The sequence below is a fragment of the Schistocerca gregaria genome, chromosome 4 (assembly GCF_023897955.1).
Source record: "Schistocerca gregaria isolate iqSchGreg1 chromosome 4, iqSchGreg1.2, whole genome shotgun sequence".
Taxonomy (NCBI): domain Eukaryota; kingdom Metazoa; phylum Arthropoda; class Insecta; order Orthoptera; family Acrididae; genus Schistocerca; species Schistocerca gregaria.
The window spans coordinates 499,950,352-499,974,388 of record NC_064923.1 but is presented as its reverse complement, the minus strand read 5'-3'; the positions used below and the strand labels follow the sequence as shown (position 1 = coordinate 499,974,388).

General features: G+C 44.3%; 1 protein-coding gene across 1 annotated transcript in view; it reads left to right on the top strand.

Moving 5' to 3' along the window:
- The window catches only part of LOC126365894 (U1 small nuclear ribonucleoprotein 70 kDa), a 68,328-nt gene that overhangs the window by 11,591 nt on the left and 32,700 nt on the right, over positions 1–24,037 (top strand). The window contains exon 4 of the mRNA XM_050008613.1: positions 18,616–18,678. Within this exon, the coding sequence (XP_049864570.1) occupies positions 18,616–18,678 (63 nt within the window). The remainder of the gene's footprint in view (positions 1–18,615; positions 18,679–24,037) is intronic.

Here is a 24,037-nt window from a genome sequence, read left to right as displayed (position 1 = left end):
ATGGTAAAATTCATTCTTCTTTGAACTAGGGGGTGTAAGTCCAGAAATAGGAAAAAGATCACAAACTACAAATAACAAAGTAAGCTTATTTAGGATATAGTACATTAATCAGGAGGGTTCTTTACATGCTCTAAGAAGGGAGGAAAATGATGCTCATCTAGATGTTTTAGTTGTTCTAAGTGTACTGCAGAGGTATTGATTCAGTCTAATTTTTTAAATGCCAAACTGGTTTGTCATTAAGATTTTTCTGTTCTTAATTGCTACCCAGGTTGTTATGAAGGGCTCATCATTTATTCCTCTGGGCAGCTGTGGTAGGCAATCTTAAAATTATTCAGCTTTGTGCATGTGTATTTTCACAAGTTCTCTGCACTTTGACTTTTTGTTGTTTTTCTAAAGTCTGCCAAGAATTTATCTATAGATGTATTAAAAAGGTGAGTAAGAAAGGTAGTGACATTACTATGCCACAGCTCATAATTTTGAAATATCAGACATTTTAAATATGTCTTAGTGATTTTTAGCACTTTATGCTTGTTACTTGAATTATGAGTCCAACTTTAGTGCTGTTCCATTGTTTGGCACAACTATTACATTTCTTTTATTTGTATTTCATTGTCAAAGATAGATATATTACAGTATAATAGTGCAGTGAAACCTTAAGAGCTGGGGAGAGGCCAACAGAGGTTAAGACCTATGTCCATTGTGGGGATCTACCAGTTCATATGTGTTACCATGGTGTAACTTACTACCTGCTGGTCATCCAGTCTCTTCCCTTTTCTCCCAGTCTATTATTCAGCATTTCCTTCCATTGTAATCCTCTGAGTCATTTCCTCCCTCACTTGGTCTACCTTGTTCATGGTCTTTTTTCAGGTTCTGTCCATTCCACAGTAGTAGTCTCCCCTTTCTGTTAATGTGGCCAAACGATTTTAGCCTGTTTTTCTACTTATTTTCTTTTACAGGTCAAAGTTGGCTGATAATAATTTTTGTATTTTCCATGTCCTAATTATGTCTGGTACAAAATAATAAATTTTTAAGCTATTTTTCTGTCCTTCGAGAAATTTCTACCCTGACTTTTCCCTTTTTGGTTAGCCTACTTCCTAGATATTTGAAAGAATCTGCTTCTTTGGTAATTCTCCTGTTGCAACTTAGATCATTCATTTTTTAATTTCCCTGCTGATGTTCATTACCTAACTTTTTGTTAAGCTTTCTTCTGCTCTACTTGTTCAGTTACCTTCCACCAGTTTAGTTCTTCCAGTTTCTGCTTGTTGTCTTCCCATATCATTATGTTGTCTGCATATGCTATGCTTTTTGTATCGCCTATTATTGACACTTGATAAACTTTCCTTATGTTGAAACTTCTTGACAGATTAAAACTGTGTGCCCGACCGAGACTCGAACTCGGGACCTTTGCCTTTCACGGGCAAGTGCTCTACCATCTGAGCTACCGAAGCACGACGCACGGCCGGTACTCACAGCTTTACTTCTCCCAGTATCTCGTCTCCTACCTTCCCAACTTTACAGAAACTCTTCTACGAACCTTGCAGAACTAGCACTCCTGAAAGAAAGGATATAGCGGAGACATGGCTTAGCCACAGCCTGGGGATTGTTTCCAGAATGAGATTTTCACTCTGTACTCAAGCTGTGAGTACCGGGTGTGAGTCGTGCTTCGGTAGCTCAGATGGTAGAGCACTTGCCCGCGAAAGGCAAAGGTTCCAAGTTCGAGTCTCGGTCAGGCACACAGTTTTAATCTGCCAGGAAGTTTCAGTATGTCCTTTCTTTCCCTCTCTCCTTTCTTTTTCCTCTTCTTCCTTCCTCCTTGTGCGTGCCTGAAGGCCGACCCACGCATTTGCACGCGTTGCTGGTGACGGAGTAATGCGTAATTCCCCGCCCTGGGTAGACAAGTAAGGCACACACGTACCCCCTGGTAAAGGCCAGGCCCAGGGAGGTGCCTGAGCTGACACCTTCAGACTGTGCCGATTGGTGCCTCCGTCCGTTTCTCGGGAGGTGTGAACAATCACCTAAGGCGGGAGTGTCCTCTGAGAGGGTCCCCACAAGGAAGGAGCGCGCCATCGGAGACGCTGGCAATCGTGGGAGATTCCTCCGCAATGGATTTCTCTTCTCTCTAGACTTCTGCCCACAAACAGAAACTTGACCAGCCACCAGTGACAAAAGTGCTACCGCCTGCCCCACAGTTCCTCGTAGTTTCTCGATCTGAGGACAGAAAGGATTTTTCCTCTGTCAACCCTTTCATTATCCAGAAGGGCGTAGATGCCATAGCCGGATCTGTCAAGTCTTGTACCAGGTTGCGTAATGGTACCTTGTTACTAGAAACTGAGAGCACCTTTCAGGCACAAAAACTGCTTCGGGCCATACTCCTGTACACATTCCCTGTCCGGGTGGAGGCTCACCGCACTTTGAATTAGTCTCGTGGAGTGGTCTATACTAGATCACTCAAAAGATTGACTGACGAGGAGATTCAGTCTTTCCTCATTGAGCAGGGCGTGACGGCTGTCCATAGGGTCAAGAAAAAGTCAACAATGACCTTGTACCGACCCAGACACTTTTCTTGACCTTTGACAGTGTTCAGTTGCCGTCACGCATCAAGGCGGGCCACGAGGTTATCTCTGTTTGCCCCTATGTCCCGACACCTACGCGATGCTACTAGTGTCAGCATTTCAATCACACTCACCATTTTTGTTCCAATGCGGCTACATGTGTGACTTGTGGCAGGGCTGCCCATGAGGGTGACTGTCCGCCTCCGTGTCCTCGTTGTGTAAACTGTCGCGGTGACCATGCAGCGTCCTCCTGCGACTGTCCCGTCTACAAGGAAGAATGCTGTATTCAAGAAATTCGGGTCAAAGAGAAAGTCCCCACCTCGGCTGCTCGCAAGCTATTCACTAGCAGGAAGCCAACCTTGCTCCCAGCGGGGAAGTACAGTACTGTCCTCGCCTCTCCTCAGACTACCAGGGAGGTGGCGACGCAGACATGCGATCTGACCTTCAGCACTACGGTCGTCCGTTCGGCCAGTGCCAAGATCGCCCGGTCGACGTCTCCTCTTCCTCCCGTCGCCCCTCCGACACAAGCACTTTTATCAGCTTCTGCCAGGACGAAGACCCAGAAGTCAGAAGCACGGGCCTTCAAGAAAGAACCATCTCGTGCAGACCTTCTACGTACCTCGAACCCTCAGCCATTGACCACTCCTTCCACAAAACGGCCTTCTAAGAAGGCTCATAGGAAGCACAGTTCTCCTTCCCCGCCACAGCACATTTCTCCTCCTGCCCCCCCCCCCCCCCCCCCCCCCTCTCCCAGCGGTTGCCACCCCAGGTCGTCATCCGTTTCGCTTGGCCGCACCGCTGGTAGCCGAACATCTGGCCGTTCACCAGTGGAGGAAGCTCCCCCTTCTGGCCATCTTCACAAGATGGCCGATGAACCTCTAAAACAAATGGACGATGACTGTCCGCCTCCTGCTAGCGGCGGTAGTGCTCGCTCGAAGTTGGGCCCTCAGCGGCCGTCTCGATAACCCCTTCTTGCACCTTCTTCTTCTCACGCTGGCACTTGTTCACTGGAATATTCGCAGCATTCGTTCCAACCGAGAGGACTTGAAATCGCTGCTCCGCTCGCACCGTCCACTTGTTGTAGCCCTCCAGGAAACGAAGCTACGCCCATGCGATCAAATTGCCTTGGCACACTAAACCTCTGAGCGTTTTGACTTACTCCCTGTGGCAGGTATTCCGGCTCGTGGAGGGGTTATGTTGCTAGTCCGGGATGATATCTACTATGATCCCATCAAATTGCACACCGGCCTGCAGGCAGTTGCCGTCTGCATTACTCCCCCCAATTTTAAATTTTCCATCTGTACCGTTTACACTCCATCGTCGTATGCCGTTACCAGGGCAGACTTGCTGCAAATTATTGCTCAGCTCCCTACACCATTTTTAACTGGAGACTTCAATGCTCTCCAGCATCCTGTCCGAGGGGCTCCCTGTTAGCAGACGTTTTCAACCAGCTCAATCTAGTCTGCCTTAATACTGGCACCCCTACTTTCCTTTCAGACACCTCTCACATCTATTCCCATTTGGACCTCTCTGTCTGTACTACCCAACTTGCATGCTGGTTTGAGTGGTATGCGCTTTCTGATACATATTCGAGCGACCACTTCCTGTGTGTTATCCATCTTCTGCATCATACCCCCTCTCCGTGCTCAACTAGTTGGAACATCTCCAAAGCAGACTGGGGCTCTTCACTTCCAGGGTGACCTTTCAGGATCAAACCTTCACAAGCTGCGATAGTCGGGCCGCACACCTCACTGAAGTCATTCTCACTGCTGCTGAATATTCCATCCCTCACACTACTTCTTCTCCAAGCCGCGTATCAGTTCCCTGGTGGACCGCAGCATGTAGAAACGCCTTACGTGCTCATCGACGTGCTTTACGCACCTTTAAACACCACCCTACAGTGGCGAATTGTATCACTTACAAACGATTATGTGCGCAGTGTCGTCGTATTTTTAAAGAAAGCAAGAAAGCCAGCTGGGCTGCTTTCACAAGCACCTTCAACAGTTTTACTCCTTCTGTTGTATGGGGTAGCCTGCGCCGGCTATCTGGCACTAAGGTCCACTCACCAGTTTCTGGCTTGACGGTTGCGAATGACGTCCTTGTGGCCCTTGAGGATGTCTCCAATGCCTTCGGCCGCTTTTTCGCAGAGGTTTCGAGCTCCACTCATTACCCCATGCCTTCCTCACCTGAAAGCAGGCAGAGGCGGCTCGGCCACCTAATTTGCACTCCTCGAATGGTGAAAACTACAATGCCTCGTTCACCATGTGGGACCTCGAAAATGCACTTGCCTGGTCACGGTCCTCCGCTCCAGGACCTGATTCGCTCCAGGACCTGATTCTATTCATATTCAGATGCTGAAGAACCTTTCTCCTGCGGGTAAAGGTTTCCTTCTTCATACTTACAATCGCATCTGGATTGAGGGACATGTTCCCGCATCCTGGCGCGAGTCTATTGTTGTACCGATTCCTAAGCCGGAGAAGGACAAGCACTTGCCTTCCAGTTATCGACCCATCTCGCTTACCAGCTGTGTCTCTAAGGTGATGGAGCGAATGGTTAACTCTCGGTTGGTTTGGCTGCTCGAATCTCGACGCCTACTTACCAATGTACAATGTGGATTTCATAGGTGCCGCTCTGCTGTTGACCATCTGGTTACCCTGTCGACCTTCATTATGAATAACTTCTTGCGGAAGCGCCCGACCGCGGCTGTGTTCTTTGATTTGGAGAAGGCTTACGACACCTGTTGGAGGGCGGGCATTCTCCGCACTATGCATACATGGGGCTTTCGCGGTCGCCTCCCTCTTTTTATTTGTTCCTTTTTAATGGATCGACAGTTCAGGGTACGTGTGGGTTCTGTCCTGTTAGACACCTTTCGCCAGGAAAATGAGGTGCCACAGGGCTCCGTTTTGAGCATCGCTCTCTTCGCCATAGTGAGCAATCCAATAATGGATTGCCTCCCAGATGATGTATCAGGCTCCCTTTTCGTGGACGATTTTACCATCTATTGCAGCGCGCTGTGTACATGTTTCCTGGAGCACTCTCTTCAGCGTTCTCTTGACAGTCTTTACTCCTGGAGTGTCGCCAATGGCTTCCGTTTTTCTGCCGAGAAAACGGTCTGTATTAACTTCTGGCGCTACAAAGAGTTTCTCCCACTGTCCTTACGACTCGGCCCTGTTGATCTCCCATTCGTGGAGACAACAAAATTTTTAGGTCTTACATTTGACAGTAAACTTAGTTGGTCTCCACATGTCATATTTGGCTGCCTGTTGTACCCGTGCTTTAAATGTTCTCAGTGGCACGTCGTGGGGAGCGAATCGAACCGTCCTACTTCGCCTATATCGGTCGATCGTCCGCACCAAGCTGGATTATGGGTGCTTTGTATACTCCTCTGCATGGCCGTCCATCTTACGCCGCATCAACTCCATACAACATTGGGGTTTACGGCTTGCGATCGGAGCGTTTTATACTAGTCCCGTTGAGTCTTCATGCTGAAGCCGGTGAATTGCCACTCACCTACCGGCGCGATATGCTGCTTTGTCGTTATGCCTGTCGGCTTCTGTCAATGCCCGACCATCGATCGTATTCCTTTTTTGACGACTCTTGACCGTCAATATAGGTTGTATGTCTCTGCCCTGCTACCCCCTGGAGTTCGCTTTCGTCTCCTTCAACACTTTGATTTTTCGCTCCCTGCAACCTTTAGAGTGGGTGAGAGCCACACGCCACCTTGGCTCCAGGCTCAGGTTCGCGTTCACCTTGACCTCCGCTCGCTCCCAAAGGAGATTACCCCCGGTTCAGTATACCACTCCCTTTTTGTCGAACTTCGTTCAAAGTTCATTAATATGACCTTCATTTATACAGATGGCTCTAAGACCAATGACGGGGTCGGGTGTTCTTTTATTGTCGGTGCACAGTTTCAAATACCGGCTACATGGCCATTGTTCGATCTTCACAGCTGAGCTCTTTGCCCTCTATCAGGCTGTTCTTCACGTCTGCCGCCACCGACATTCTGGTTATGTCATCTGCTCAGATTCTCTGAGCACCATCCAGAGCCTCAGTGATCTGTATCCGGTTCACCCTTTCGTGCACCGGATCCAACGCTCTCTTCAGCAGCTGGTGGATGACGGGTCTCTAATTAGCTTTATGTGGGTTCCTGGCCATGTCAGTATCCCTGGGAACGAAGCTGCAGATGCCGCGGCCAAGGCTGCGGTCCTCCAGCCTCGGATGGCTTCTTGTTGTGTCCCTTCATCAGATTGTAGCATGATCATTTGTCGGCGCATTTTATCGCTGTGGCATGCCGATTGGACTGCACTTAGGGACAACAAGCTTCGGGCCTTGAAACCTCTTCCCGTAGCTTGGACATCCTCCTCACGTCCTTCTCGACGGGAGGAGGTCGTTTTGACCCGGCTACGAATTGGACACTGCCAGTTCAGCCATCGCCATCTGCTGACGGCAGTGCCGGCACCGTTCTGTCCATGTGGGCAATTGCTTACTGTCCGCCACATTTTAACGTCCTGTCCGGATTTTAGTACGCTGCGTCTTGATCTTGGCCTGCCATGTACTCTGGATGCCATTTTAGCGGATGACCCAGGAGCTGCTGCTTGCGTTCTTCGTTTTATCAACTTGACACACCTGTCTAAGGACGTTTGATTCTGCTGTAGTTTTTTAATCCTGTGTCTGTTAATGTCTTTTATAGTGTTGTCCCTTTTAGTTGCTGTTTTAACCTTGTGCCTCAAGGTACATTCCTAAATTAGTCATAGTGCTAATGACCATTGTAGTTGTGCGCCCTAAAACAAAAAAAATGGTTCCAAGGTTGACGAACAAACTAGTTTTGTATATGCATGTGCGACGTCGATGAACTGTGCTCCTTGCTGAACATATGCGGTGTATTTACTGCAGAATTGGTGGCCACCATGAGAACCCTGTCATGTCGGTTTTTGTACCAATCAGATGTTCGTAATTACCAGCGATTCCAGTAGTCTTCAGCAGGTGTTGACCAGTGTCACCCATGACACCCATTGATTATCCAGGATCTCCTTTTTTCACCTTCATTAAACAGATCGGCCACCCTTGTTCAGGTCCCAAGTCATGTTGGGATCTCAGTGAATGAAGATGCGGACCAATTGCTCAAGTTGGATGCAGACTTTGGAGATGGGGTACTAGATTCAGACCTTCTGTCTACACTACACCATAAATTGTTGGAGGCTTGGAACATGATTGATGGGTCTTGGCTTCTCTGAATAAACGGTGAGGAATAAAGGGACCAAAGTCATGTCAGTCGTGCCTTGGTGCTTCTCACAGGGAATCTATTGTTCAGTTTCCTCGGAGCAACTGTCAGAAATCTTCAAGTAGTTAAACCTTGCTGGTGGGTAGGTACAAATGACAGTATCCGCACGATGCCATCTCGTTCCTAGAATGCACAGGCACGTAAATCGCACATGTGCAATTATATGCAGATAGATGGTGCCATACTCAAACCAAAAATTGCAGAGCAGCTCTCCTGTGCGTGCTCTGTATGCTGCGTTTACTAAGAATGCGGCCAAACGTCGCTCACCAAAGACCGTACAAGAATAATGTTGTGACGAGTCTGTTATCAAAAAATCTTTATTTTTGCGTTGTGATTGTATGGCATATATGAGGCCCCACATTGACAAGGAATCTTGTACACACCACATTTTCTTAGGCCAAGATCATCCTTAACTGAACCCAATAGATTTCTCAGCTTTGCAGATGGTTGAAAAACACACTTAATGCCATATCTTCAGAGGACTCTTCAGATTCTTGACAACGTGGCACCAAAATTGTCAAAAAGACCAAAGTGGTGAGTGTCTTCGTATTTTCATTCTGCTCCATAGATTGAACTCGCTTGGGTCTGAATGCATTATGTATCTGTCTCTCGGAATAACCATTTCTTCAGAACACTGTCTCCAAATGTTGTATTTCACTCGACGGGCTTTCAGGTTCAGATACCACATGTTATCTATGAATTACCGTATGTAAAGCACTACTGCATTGTGCAGGATGATCGCAGCTTGTGGCCTGCAGATATAGATCTGTATGCATTGGCCTGCGGTAGACACTGTGTCCCAAGGTTCCATCTGCTTTCCTTTGTGCCGAAATATCAAGAAAGGTGAAGTACCATCTTGGTTCATTTCCATTGTGAAGTTTATATTCAGATAGAGCTAATTCAGATGCTGAAGAAATATAGGTAGAGTATAAAGTCCTTGTAGCTGCACCACAAACGTATCATTTGCATACTGCAGAAAACAAGAGGGTTTGAGAGTGGCTGACTGTACTGATTTTTCTTAAAAGTCCTCCACAAAATAAATGGCCTCCACAGGAGACAGAGGGCTCCCCATGGCGACACTGTCCACTTGTTCAAAATATTGGTCATGAAATAAGAAGTATGTTGAGTAAAGCACGTGTTTAAATAATGCTGCTGCTACGTCCTCTAACTTGTTGCTAATGAGCTACAGAGTGTCCTGCAAGGGCACCTTTGTAAATAGACATCGGAACTTACTGAGAGACCCAATGATTGCAATCCAAGAGTTTTCAGGTGACCTATGAAATATTCAGTTTCGAATGTGATAGTTGCACTTGCCTACAAGAGGTCCCAATAGTGATGTCAGATATTTGGCAACAAAATAAGTAGGGGCACCTATGATACTCACAGTGGGACTTTCCGACAGGAAAGCTTGATGAGTCACATTATTCAATAGTTGGTAAGAATGAAAAGTTAATGGCTTTATACATAGTTGACATGTGGTGGGGGCTTACAGGTCAGAAAATAAGATACAGAAAGCTGTAAGGGAACAAAGAAAGAAGTTACTGAAAGTTTAAGACTGAAGAAATTAATGTAAATTAGTAAAGTGGGTGGTGATAAAACAGAAAAATTGTAACGCCATTTCCCACTTGCATAGTTTCTCAAAACTGTTGGAAGAGAATCAAAATGGCATACATACGTAGTGAAACAGGCAACACAGTCATGGCTGTCATGCTGTTGAGTGGTCTGCAAAAGATATTATGTGTTGCCAATATACATCTGTCTATGCCCTTTATCCTAACTGATAACTTGGTGACTTAGAAAGCCAAACAGTATTTACATCACAGCTGATGTCATTTCACAGGAGGGGATGGTGGGAGTAAGGATGAACGGGCATAGACAAAGGGTGTATATTGCCCAAATACAATACGCTGTTCAGAACCTGCTCTATAGTCCGTGAGACGAGTGATTGGTACTGACAGTTCCGGCGGGCAGACGGCAATGTTGCCGAACATGGCTCACAGCACACGGCGCCCTGTCTGCTACACGCATTCTCTAGCAGCAGAAATAAAAGCGAGACAAAAAAGTCGTATTGGTACGCGTGAATTTATTTGAAGTTTATGCTTGAAATATATTAACTCGAAAACTGATAAGAGCTATTTAGTACAAGTATCTAAGATGCTGAAACATAATAGTTATTTGTTAAACTTCACAACTGAAATGAAAACTATTTTTGCAAGTTGTTGAACATTAGCAGTTTTGGTTTCCATTGTTAAGTGTTAGCATTATTAATTGGTTCTACTACAAGCTACAGAATAATTGGTCAGTGTATTAAGAGTTATAATCTGAAGAAAGTACTCACAATATGATGATCTGGTTGTAGATCGATAGCAAACTCCCTTCTTACATTCCTGAATACGTTGTAGTTACTGTAATGGAAAAACACCACTCATATCACTGTCAGAATGTGATTTGACATCGTCTTCCTCAGCACTACTAGAACAATCACTGCTCTCTCCCAGATGTATAATTTTCGATGCATTCTTCCACAACCCCTTCGGTTTTTGCCGCCTCTCTGATGGTACTTGCAGTGCTGTTTACAATTTTAGCCCGGGTTTCAGAGCGGCAACGTTGCCCTTGCTACCCGCTCAGTCAGGCCGTCATTAGCTGCCTGCCTGCGGTCGCTAGGCAACGGAAAGACGCTACCAAGCTGTCAATACCAAAGACTCGTCTCCCAGACTATATAACATGACAGTTGTGACCTCAGCTCCTGTTTCACCAGTTGTCATCAGCATGAGTGGTACCTCGCCCGACAGTTTCTCATAACTCTGCAGATGGGAACTGGAGTTAAAACATGTCCTTGGTTTTCTTCACCCACCTGGCCTTAATTTACATTAATTTATTTGGTTTCAACTTCTTGTGTCAGTAACTATTCCTTTCATGACTCACTTTTAGTTTCTGAATCTTTTATGATCTGACCTGTCTGTTCCCTCCTCCTCCCCACCTCTGTCACATCTTCTCTTCTGCTTTTAAGGTTTCAGGTTTTTAAATCTTCACCGGTGCAGTTCCCAACAGTCATTCCTTCTCCTGCTGTCTGGTAACTCCGCAGCCCAAGGTTATGGGCGACCTTTCTGTAACTATCTCCATTTCCTAACCATCAGTTCTTTTCCTATATTCCTCTTCCTTTCCCTTCATCCTTCTGCCAGGAGAAACCAAAGGCTCCAAAAGCTGGTATATTCCATTAATTTTTGTGCGCTTTTTCTCCTGCCACTACTTGGCGAACAGATTTTAATCATTCCTACTATATTATGACTGAGTTTTACATTTTTACTAGTGAAAGTGGTTCCTACTCCTCTGTGGTAGAGCAGGTTGGCCTTGTCACTCACTCCAAGATTTGGAGCAGAATTTAGTTGCTTGCTCAGACTCGGCTCATGGCTGCCCTTGGTCAGTGGTCTGGCCTAGCTCCTTTCCTCCCAACATTTTTAATTCTTCTTATTCTTTTTCCAACTATCATTGGTTAACTGTCTTATGGGCATTGTTCTCTTTCCTGAGATTTTGTCATAGTTATGTTGTGGTAATTGAGGATGAGGAAACACCAGTCGAATGCAGAGGATCTCTCTCCCATCATGTAGCATGTCCTGGGGGTCTCCAGCTGCTTTCTGGGTAGAGCAACTTGCCCACCTTCACCCTTTTACCCATATTTTACTTCTGCTTATTCCATACCTTGGTTTTAAAGATCACTGGTTATAATTGGGTTCATCAGGGTTTGTTTACCCTTCCTCTCTTAGGACTCTTTTGGTCACTTTAACATCAATCACTGTAGTGATAGAGTTAATAAAACTGTTTGATGTTTACACTTTGAATGCTGTGCTCAGACTGCCTGTGGGCTCGTGTGCAACACAAAGATGTATGTACAATTACAAAATGGTAAAATGTTGTACTATTAAATTTTGGATCATAAAAAATTAAAAAATAAGGTACAATAGGCAGTCAAATTTATCTAAAGTGCATGACTAAATAAGTAATATTTCGTGGAACAGTAGTTCAAATGTGTATGGCGATTCCCAAAGTATGCCAGCAGTTATTGAGAAAGTGAAATTTTCTCATTGGTATAATTAAGAAACTAGCAGGTTATTTATTTAACAGTACATACACTTTTAGAAATAGAAAAACTGAGGCACTGAACAAACCCCCCCTCCCCAGGGACGTCCGCAACTCTTCTGTGGATATATGTGTACCGAGCATGGGATCCCGAGCTAATGTGGCCCTCCTTCCTTTCCGGGCTGCATAACTTCCTTTTCTGCATCCTTCCCTATCCCCCATCTTCGCCTCCCCCCACCTCCGCCTCTTTCCTTCGCTTTCCCCCTTCTGGGAGTATGTTTAGTGCCTACGTCCGGAGACGGACACTCAGAAATGTAAAACAGTCTCTCTTCTTCACTTTCTCTGCTGGCAAGTCTTTGTCCTTCTCTTTTCTTTACCTCTTCTTTTTACCCTTTCCTCCACTGCAGCATTTGAGACCTCTCTTCTTTCCTTTCCTTTTCTCTTTGTTTCTCCCTGTGCGTGTCTGAAGGCCGACCCACACATTCCTATGCCTAGCTGATGACGGGGTAATGCGGAATTCCCTGCCCCAGGTAGACAGGTAGGACACGTACGTACCCTCTGGTAACGGCCAGGCCCAGGGAGGGGTGATTACCCTAGCTGATACCTTCCGAAAGTTCAGATTGGTCCCTCCGTCCGTTTCTCGGGAGGTGTGAACTGAGGTGTGCACAATCACCTAAGGCGGGAGTGCCCTCAGAAGAGACCCCCACAAGGAAGGAGTGCGCCATTGGAGATGCCGGTAATCATTTATTTATTTTATTTAGTGTTCCGTGGAACCAAATTAAGGAGAAGTCTCCATGGTCATAGAATGAGTCAATACATGAAATTATAGTACAATAGTAGAAACCGATAAAATGAAATATAAAACACATATTCAGGTGACAAGAAGTAAGTTTAAATAAAGAAAATCAACAATGTAACACTGGAATTTGCTTAATTTTTCAGCTCTTCCAGGAGCTCCTCGACATAATAGAAGTGAGCCATGAGGAACCTCTTCAGTTTAGACTTAAGAGTTTGGACTACTGCTAAGATTTTTGAGTTTTGATGGAGGATATTTCCGCAATGGTTTCCTCATTATCTACTCTGTCTGCTCACAAGCATAAGTTCAATGAGTCTCAGCCACAGACAGTTCTTCCATCATTGCCACAGTTCCTTGTTGTTTCTCTGTCGGACGAAGGTCACGACTTCTCCACGGTCAACTCCTTTCATTATTCAGAAAGGAGTCGACGCAATTGCAGGTCCTGTAAAGTCTTGTTCGAGATTACGAAAAAGCACCTTGCTGTTAGAAACAGTCAGGCACTTCACTGTTACACTCCTTCCCTGCGCAGGTGGAAGCAACCTCACTTTAAATTCCTCATGTGGGGTTGTTTATACATGCTCCCTCGACGGATTGTCAGACGAAATTCAGAACTACCTGTCTGACCAGGGCGTCACAGCTGTTAAGTCATGAAAAGGGTTGACAAGAACATTTTCCAACTCGCACTGTCTTCTTGACATTTGACAGAGTTCAGCTTCCATCGAACATAAAAGCGGGCTATGAGAATTTCCATTCGCCCTTACATCCCAAACCCTACACATTGCTATTGGTGTCAGCGGTTCAATCATACCAGCCAGTAGTGTTTCAATCCGGCCAAATGTGTTACGTGTGGCAAGGATCCCCATGAGGGTGCTTGTCCACCTATATGCCCTCGTTGCATCAACTGTATGGGTGACCACGCTGCTTCCCCATTTTTAAAGACTAACGGCTCGTTCAGGAAATCGGAGTGAAGGAAAAGATGTCGACCTCTCCTGCTCGAAAGTTATTCGCCAGTTGAAAGCCCACTGTGCCTCGCACAGGTAAATACAGCACTGTCCTTGCCTCTCCTCGGCCAACAAAGGAGGTAGCCACTCAGCCTTGTGATCCCACCTTTAGTGCCACGGTCGTCAGATCGTCCAGCGCAAAGATCGCCCGTTCAACCTCCCCACTCTCACCTGCTCTCTCTATGGCTCACCCTTCATCGGGTTCTGCTAAATCTCGAGCCCCAAAATCAGACACTTGCTCTTCCAAAAAAGAGCCTACTAGTTAAGATTTTTTATGTACCCCAACATCTCAACCATCGGTTCCTCCTTCATCTCAATGTTCTCTTTCCAAAAAGGCTAATAAGAAACCCAGTTCCTCTCCTCCTCCGCCACGGCGCGTCTAATCTTCAGCACCACTTGGCAGTAGCCACCCTCAGCAGTCTTCTGTGCCTCTGAGGCGCACTGCTGACAACCAGTCAACCGGCCGGGTGTTGGTGGCAGGAGCTGCTCCCGAACAACCTATGGATCAGTATCTTCTGCCTTCGGCTGAATGCAGTTCCACACTGTTGATCGCAAGCTCTGAGTAGTCGTTGAGTTGAGGGCAACCTTGGTCACGTTCTTCAATTTTCTGTCCACCCTATGTCCATTATCCATTGGAATATCCGCACCAGTCCAGCCAATGGGGATGAATTGTCGATCCTCTTACAATCCTATTTCCCCTCTGTTGAAGGCACTCCAGCACATGGAGGACTCACGATTCTTATCCATGATACTCTTATCACCCAATCCCCTTAAACACTTCCTCCCAAGCTGTCGTTGTTAGTCTTTCCCTTTCTGGATACACCTTCTCTCTTTGTGTTGTATACATTCTGTCATCCACACCAATAGCACAAGCTGATCTCCTTCATCTGCTTGGTCAGCTCCCCCCCCCCCCCCCCCCCTCCCCCCTGTTTGCTAGTTGGGGGCTTTTCAATGTCCACCACCTGCTTTGGGGATCTCCGCATCCTTGTCCGTGCGGCTCACTATTGATAGATGTCTTCCACCAAGCGGATCTCGTTTGCCTCAACACTGGGGCCCTACGTTTTTGTCTGCCTCCATGGCAAATTTCTCATCTGGACCTTTCGGTTGGTACTGTTCCACTAGCTCAGCGCCTCGAATGGTTCGCTCTTGCTGATACACACTCGAGTGACCATTTTCCGTGTGTCCTTCGATTGCAGACACAACTGCCATATGTGCGCCCGAGACGCTGGAAGTTTGCCAAAGCCGATTAAACACTTTCTTCGTCTCTAGCGACATTCGATGATCGTCACTTTCTTAGCGTCGACGAAGAGGTCACTCATATTACAGAAGTTATTCTTACAGCTGTGGAACGTTCAATACCACACATCTCTGACTTGCCCCGGCGCCCCCTTGTTCCTTGGTGGAACGAGGCAGGGGCGACGTGCTCTTTGCATTTTCAGACACCATCCTACTTTGGCCAACTGTATCCGCTATAAGCAGTTCTGAGTGCGATGCTGTCATCCGCGATAGCAAGAAGGCAAGCTGGGACTTTTTTACTTGCTCATTTAACACCTTCACTCCCTCCTCAGAAGTTTGGAGTCGGATTCGGCAGTTATATGGAGCGCCTCGTTTTTCCCCGGTCTCTGGGCTCACTCTCGCGCATGATAAATTAGTGGACCCCGTAGCAATTTCTAACTCATTGGGTCAACACTTTGCTGAGATTTTGAGCTCTTCAAATTACAGCCAGCATTTCTCCCGAAGAAATGTGCAGTGGAAGTGCGACCTCTTGCTTTCTCCTCTCAAAATCGTGAAAGCTATAATACTGTTTTCTCCATGCCAGAACTCAAACATGCACTCTTCATCTCGCTCTTCCGCCCAAGGACCGGATGGTATCCACGTACAAATGTTACTGCATTTATCATACCATAGTCTGCATTACCTCCTTCGCCTTTATAATCGAATTTGGACCGACGGTACTTTCCCAGACGATGGCAGGAAGCTATCGTCATTCCTGTTCCAAAATCTGGTAAGGACAAATATCTCCCCTCTAGCTATCGCCCCATTTCTCTCAAGAGTAGTGTATGTAAGGTTTTGGAGTGTATGGTGAATTAGCGTTTAGCCTGGTGGCTGGAGTCTCGCAGTCTTTAACACCTGCCCAATGTGGTTTCCGAAAGCATCATTCTGCAGTTGACCATCTTGTTGCTCTCTCCACTTATATCCGAAAACGCCAAACAGTAGCAATAGTTTTTGATCTGGAGAGAGCATACAATACTTGTTGGAGGACAGGCATCGTCCGCACACTGTTCTCTTGGGGCTTTTGCGGACGGCTGCCTCTTTTTCGTCGTGAATTTGGCAGAGCGCACATTTAAAGTGAGGGTGAACACTACTCTCTCCCGTATCTTCTCCCAAGAAAACGGGGTACCCCAGGGCTCCGTGCTAAGTGTTGTACTGTTTGCCATTGCCATAAACCCAATTATGCATTGTCTTCTTTCTGATTTGTCGGGCTCGCTCTTAGTAGACGATTTTGCAATCTACTACAGCTCTCAAAAAACCAGCCTTCTTGGAGCATTGAAACAGGCTTCTGCTTTTCTCCCAGTAAGACCGTTCGTGTTAATTTTCTTCTGCCTTCCTTACTTCTAGGCCCTGTCAACCTTCCGTTCGCAGACATCGTTAAACTCTTGGGTCTTATGTTTGACAGAAAGCTATCTTTCAGCTCGCTGTTTGCGATCCCTCAAAACCCCCCTCTCCCGTGTCCTGAATGGCACCTACTGGGGAGCAGACAGTGGTCCTTCTCCGCCTCTATAGTACCTTAGTGTGCTCGATATTGGACTATGGAAGCATATTTTACGCCTCTGCTCGACCGTCTATTCTTCAGCGTCTTGACTCTATCCACTGCCGTGGATTACATTTAGTATCTGGAGCTTTTTACACCAGCCCTGTGGAAAGCTTGTATGCTGAGACTGCTGAACCTCCACTGTTCAATCGGCGAGCTGTCCTGAGTCGTTAGGCTAGCCATCTGTCTTCCATGCCTGCAAATCTGGCCCATGACATTTTTTTCGACACCACCTTGGATTTAGGGTATGCTGGCTGCCCTTCCTCTCTACTACCACCAGGAGTCCGCTTCTGTCAACTGCTCCATTCTCTTTCCTTCCACTTTCCTAAAACTTGACAACTTGGGGTACGGCACCACCATGGCTCCGGCCCCGGATCTTGCCTACTCGGTGACCTTTGTCATTTTTAAGGATGGTACCCCTCTTCTTGTTTATCATCGGGCATTTGCTGCTGTATGCACGCAAATGAAGGATGCCACATTTATTTACACTGATGGCTCAAAAACATTAGGTGTTGGGAGTGCCTATATTATTAGACACACCCAAATTGATTTTGGCTTTCCAACCAGTGTTCAGTTTATACTGCGGAGCTTTACGCTGTTCTCCAGGCTGTCCAATACATCCGTCGCCATCAGCGAATACAGTATGTTATCTGCTCAGACTCTCAGCTCTCTCCTCAGTCTCCAAGCTCTCTACCCTTTCCACCCTCTGGTCCACCGGATTCAGGACTGCCTCCACTTGCGCCACTTGGAGGTGTGTCTGTGGTGTTCCTCTGGATCCCAGGACATGTTGGTAAATGTTGAAATGAGGCGGCCGATATAGCGGCCAAGGCTGCAGTCTCTCTTCTTCGGACGGCTATTCGCATGATTCCCTTTGCCGATCTACGGAATGTTTTATGCCGTCGTGTTGAATTTTTATGGCACGCACATTGGTCGACACTTCCCAATAATAAATTGCTCTTCCCTGTGCTTGGACCTCTTCTTCTCGAACGAGTCGTCGGGAGGAGGTAATTTTAACTAGACTCCGGATAGGGCACTGTCTTTTTTAGCCATCGACATCTTTTAAGTGGCGTTCCCACCCCCTCACCTCCACCCTGTACCCACTGCTCTCAGCTGTGGACGGTAAGTCACCTTTTAGTTTAGTTCCCCTATTTTACTCCATTACACGCCCGTCTACAGCTGTTGCCTGATATATCATCCATTTTAGCAGATGACACGCACTCAGCCAATTGCGTTCTCGAGTTAAATAGTGCCAGTGAGATGACGTCAGCCATTTGAAGCTCTTTTTGGGAACAAACAACCCTCTTATAGTGGTTTTTTAAGATTTCCTTCTGTTTTTGGTTTCCCCCGTTTTTAGTTTTGCTCCCATTGCTGCTGGTTTCCAGTTTCGTTTTTTAGCTTTTCCTAAGTCACAGACCGGGTGCTAATGACCATAGCAGTTTTGTGTCCTAAAACCATAACAAAAAAGGCATTGAATTTTTGAAAGGATGCCATTTATTGACTGGGATATTCTGAAGTACAAAAATTTTTATTATGATTAACTTCTGAAATTTTAGGTTTCAGAAAAAGTAAAACCTTGGTTGAAAGAGAATGTGGACTTCAAAGTAATGTGTGTGAACCTAGAAACAGACAATTTTCAGTGGTTTGAAATTTTGACAAGTATCAGTTTACATGTATAGTAAACTGAGTAATTCTTAAGAGTAAAAGGTTTCATTGTGAACTATTTATGTTGTTACAAGCAGACTGTAAATCATATAGTGATTAATAAAATTTAGTGAAATATTGCATGAATAACAGTATGGCAATTTCACGTACACACACTATATGCAGTGCTAATGAAAAGATGGTGAATGAAAAAAACATTATTAGCATGAGGAATGAGATAAAAACAAGTAATACTCCCACATTGCTCCTTCAGTAGGCTAATGTGAGAGTTTTTTGCTGTATTAATCGTAGTGGTGTCTTTATACTTTTTCTCATGTACAAAACTGAAGTAAGATGTCAGTTTTAGTGGAGATTGATTCTTTGCTACCACTGATGTATAAAACTCAAATCACTTTGTCGTAATATGGTAAAATATTTTTTGTTTTTCTTTCTAGAATTATGATTCATCTGAGTCTAAGCTCCGCCGAGAATTTGAAGTTTATGGACCTATTAAAAAGGTAAGTGGAAGGGCAGTGCAACATTGACACATCACAATGCCACAGCTTATTTTGGACCATCATAGGTGTGTGTGTGTGTGTGTGTGTGTGTGTGTGTGTGTGTGTGTGTGTTTTGTAGCACATTTCTAGGGCAAATGATGGTACCCCTTAAGGAAATGACAGCAAGTGACAGGAAAAGACACCAGGTGCACTCACTGTTTATGCCTGGAACCCTCATCCAGATGTTGAAGAGGCTATTCCGACAGCCATTGAGAGAACAGTGTACAGCATACTGCAGATTGTGGTGCGCATTGGAACAAATGATGCCTTCCGTTTGGGCTCAGAAGTCATTCTTTGGTCATTCCAGCAACTGGCAGAGAAGGTGGAGAAGGCTGGCCAGCCAGCCAGCCTCCGAAGCTCATAATTTGCAGCATTGTCCCCAGAACAGAATGTGACCTTCAGTTCTGAGTCGAGTGGAAGGACTGAACCAGGTACTTTGAAGGTTCTGTGACAAGGTTGGCTGCAACTTCGTGGTCTTGCACCATAGGGTTGAGAACTGTAGGATCCCCCTAAAGTTCAGGTGTGCACGACACATCAGACTGCTACTCAGGCAGCTGACTGTGCGTGGAATATGTACAAGGTTTTTTTTAGATTAGGCGACTCTCCATCCAATCCAGATAGTGATAGCTGTAGGAAACCTAGAAGTATCACTGTTAATGTCAAAAGAAAAGTCTCCTACATGTATTAAAATCCTAAAAACTGTTAAGCATTTGTACTGCCAGAGTTTTAAGTGCTCATGAAAAGCAGGGAAGCTCACATCATACTAGGTACAGAAGACTGGTTGAAACTTGAATTTGATGGCAGTGAGATTTTTGGGGAAAATTTTAAGTGTATATCAATAAGATAGGCACAGAGAAAACATTTCATTTGTACGTAAGTTCCCCAGTCGTACTGTACAACAAGTAGTGGGTAAATTACAGTTTCATTAGTGGTGGGCATAAGACATCTTGTAAAACTTTACTAGATGCCTTCTCTGAAAATTACCTAGAACAGGTAGCTAGGAACCCCACTAACAATGGAAATATGTTGGATCTAATGGCAACCAATACACCTGATGTCTTTGATGTGTGCACATAGAAACTCATGTCAGTGACCATGATGCTGTTGTGGTATCAATGATCACCAAAGTTCAAAGGACAACTAAAACTAGCAGGAAGATATATATAGGTTCAGTAAACAAAATTAGAAATTGGTAGTGCCATATTTCAGTGAGGAACTTGAAATTTTCAGCACTGGTCAGGAGCATGAAGAGGAACTCTTGACTAAAGTTTAAAGGAATAATTTACCACGCACTGGATATGTATAAGCCCAGTAGCACAGCTGGGGAATCTCCAAGGTATACATCACAGTGAAAAACATTTAAAGAAACAGATTACTGCACAATAGGTGTAAAACAAAGCATAGGGCTATAGGTAGAGATGCTAAATGAAATGTATTTGGCTGTGAAGAGAGGAGTGCATGTAGTCTCCAATGATTACTGTAGCAGAATATTGTCAAGTGATCTTTCACATAACCCAAAGAAATTCTGGTCATATGTAAAGGCTACTAGTTGCACGAAGGTTGATGTCAAGTCCCTAGTGAATGAGACAGAAAACTGAAATTGAAGGTAGCAAAGCAAAAGCTGAAATGCTTAACACCATTTTCAAATGTTACTGTTCAAAGGCAACCCAGGAGAATCAACCAGATTCTTCTTACCACTGAAAAGATTAAGTAAATAAGTATTACTGTCAGTGGTGTTGAGAAACACAGCCCGTCAGGTTCTATACTGAATTTACTGCTGAGTTAATTATAACCTATTGTAGATCCCTCAAAGAACAGTGCCCAGTTCTTGGTAAATGGTACAGGGCACTCCCAGGGCCATCTTTAACATATTGTAGGCCCTGGGCACATTAGGATAATGGGTCCCCTATTACCTTGACAGAGCACTGTTTTGTTAGAATACACAAAAATTAGATAAGTGAGGTTCTGTATATATTTGTATTTCTTTAGTCACATTAAATGAATAGGTAATATAATTTAATCCACAGAAGTAGCTTTTGCATTCACAGGTTAATACTTAAAAATCTGCTGGTAGAAGAGGTCTCATTCTAGATTTGAGATGGGCTAATTAGTTAATCACTTCTTCCAAAGCTATTTTTTGAGCATATCACATTATATGGACATCAGTGATAAACTAGTTCTCTCTGAAGCCTTGTACTTCTTTACTCATTTTTATTCTTTTCAAGTTGGAGGAGCATTCCACACTGCAGTTAGTTACAGGCATGCTTAAAAAAATTCAGTGTGATTTCTAATTTTTTTCAATTTTGTTTTCTTTCAAAAGATGATAAATTTCCAATATACTATTAGTTCCCCATTTGCAGAGACATCGAAAACCTCCGGTGAGAGCTGCTACATTTTTTCCTTGAGGTGGGGCCTTGTAATCAGATTTCAGGTTTCTTTCTTTGGTGGACAATTAGAAATCATCAAATTTATCCCTGAGATTAATGATAAAATCATAGTGAAGTAAATAAATTAGTTACAATGTGTAAGGTGTTTCTTTCTGAAGATAATTATTTTGTCTATTCTTTCCAATATATAACTACAAATATCCATTAGTGTGATAAATTCTAGCTTTCCCATTTTCTGGACAGACTGTGCTTCATCTCTAGTGTCTCTTGCCTGTTCTGTATCTTCTGCAGTGGACATCAAAGTTTCTAATTTATGACCTTCATGTGAGCTGCTTACTGCATCAGCCCAGGCTGACCATCTGGTTTGTGAAATACTTAACACTTTTTTTGAACCTAAATATTCTGTCAATATATTCCACCAGTGGGTAGAGCTCAACAAAAATTTGTACATTTTCTGAACCATTTGAAAAAACTTTGATCCACACCCAGCAGCTTGGACTACAAAGTTCAGTGAATGTCCCGCACATGGTACAAAGGTGGCAGATCCACATTCCTCCTTGATTCTTGCTTGTAAAAGAGTATACCTCCCTAACATATTTGAAGCATTGCCTTAGTTTTGTCCTCTGCAATCTTTTATGAGAATATCCTGATTCTCTAAAAAAAATAATTCAAGATGGTTTCTACTAAATACTCAGATCTGTGCTCTTTTTTTTTCAAAGGAACATGGTCTTTCATGTGTAGAATTATAAAAGTTAGCTGGTCAACATGAGGCAGATCAGGTGTACTGTCAACACTAATGGAAAAATATTTTACTAATATAACTTCATTTATAATTTTGTAGGACCTGTTTTCCCATTACGTCAATAAACTCCTTGCATTTATGATAAATAACAAGTGTTACCTTTTCCAGGATTCCCAAAGTTTTGTAAGTGATTAGGAAGAAATGGATCGAATTCACTCAATAATTCCACACATCCCAAATAAGTTCCATTGTTGGGAGATCTAGGATTTCATTGTCACTACGAAATGGAAGCCCTCTTGATGCCAAAATTTTACAACAGTTGCAATATGTTTAAATAAATGTCTCCAGTAATCCACTTCATTTTGGTGTTAAGTCTATATCTATTTTACCAACTGCATTACTTTGTGCCAGATAATTCATCATAGATTTACAGTGTGCTGGGCTATTTTCATGTGTTAAAATTTTGTGATTAATGTACTTACAATCATTACATCCACTTGAACAGCATAGATTTACACGAGGAGTATTAAATAAGTAGCATGAAAAAGAAAATACATGTTTTTTGGACAATGAGTAAAAAACTATTCTTTCGATGCTTTAATTGTTCTTTAATTTGCGAATAAACAATAATTTGTTGAAATACCTAGTGACTGATTTATTGATTTTTGTTGTTCTGGATGCCTTGGAAAAGGCAGAATCATTATTTTTAAAATATACAGGCCTCTTACCAATCAAAATTTTGCGATTTCTGTCTGTAAAACGTTCATGAAAATAATCAGTGGGATCGTGTGATATTCCTTCTGTGTTGGAAAACTGTTGTTCAACCAACAGTCGTCAATGTTGGTGGAATTATTAAAGTTGTTGCACATTCGTCTGACTCAAGCTGTTCTCCAAAATTGGTAGAAATCTCAAATTGGTGTAGAATATGAACATTCAGAAATTCCCAAAATTAGTGATACACAATTCATCATGTGGAAATTTATTATTTGTTGCTACATGCAGAAGTTGCTCCATTAGTAATAGTAAAATATGCTGTTAATTTTGGCAACTTTTTAATTACTTTCAGGTTTGCACCAGAGAATGGTGTTGGAACCCTTGCTGTTCATTGTATATTAATGACCTCACAGACAATACTGATAATAAAATCAGGCTTTTTGCAGATGACGCAGTTACCTATAAAGAAGTACCACCATAGAGAAACTGCATAAGTATTCAGTCAGATTTTAAGATTTCTATGTGGTGAAAAGATTGATAACTTGCTCTAAATATTCTGGAATGTAAAATTTTGCACTTAACAAAACGAAAAATGTAGTATCCTACATCAGCTAGTCACTGTTGGAATTTCCCCCTGCAAGTCCGGGGATTAGAATCAACCCAAGGTATCCATGCCTGTCGTAATAGACGACTAAAGAGTGTCTCTCACTTTTTGGCACTATAAGTTCAGGTCTCATTATATGATGTGACCTGCCACTTTCCAAATTCTACAGAAGTGCAGGCCATATGGGGAAGGATGCCTTCCATAGTGCACGAGTTAATCTCCTGAACCTCTTGCCGTGGCTTTGCATCTCCACTTGCAATTCAACTATTTGGGCAAGGACGATTTCTGGAGTATTTAATCTTCTTCCGTTGTCTTGTGTCCTCTTTCGTCCCCATGACAGTATTGGTTTTCTCTGCGCCCAATATCCAGTATGGTAGCCAGTCTGTTGTGGTGGGGCCATCATGTACCCATTTGGTGGTACCCCCTGACAACACAGGGATTGCACTGCTGATGCCTGAGCTGTAAACTCCCCACATATGCCAAGTAGTAGATGCCTGTCTTCCTGGGGCATCAGGACTCCCAGCAATGGCAATCATGCCAGGTGGCCTTTGCTGTGGCTGGGTGGTGCCCGTGAGGAGAGCCCCTGGTTGGAGTGTGTGGCATCACGGTGGATGACTCACAATGAAGTGGATTAAGTCATCTCTTGCTGGTAACTGTACAGCTCCAGCAGTCCCTAAGAAGTTAAGACCGAGTACAATGCTAACAGATATGACCCTAAATAGTTTCCCTCCCTCTCTACACCATGGGAGGAGCTCAGGGCTACTGAAAGAAATGCTATATTTGCCTTGGTTTTTAGTCTGTAGCAGAATGGACGGGGCCTCCTTTCTGCCTATGAAGCCTCAATTTTTTTGTTGAACATCTTTAGGATAAATT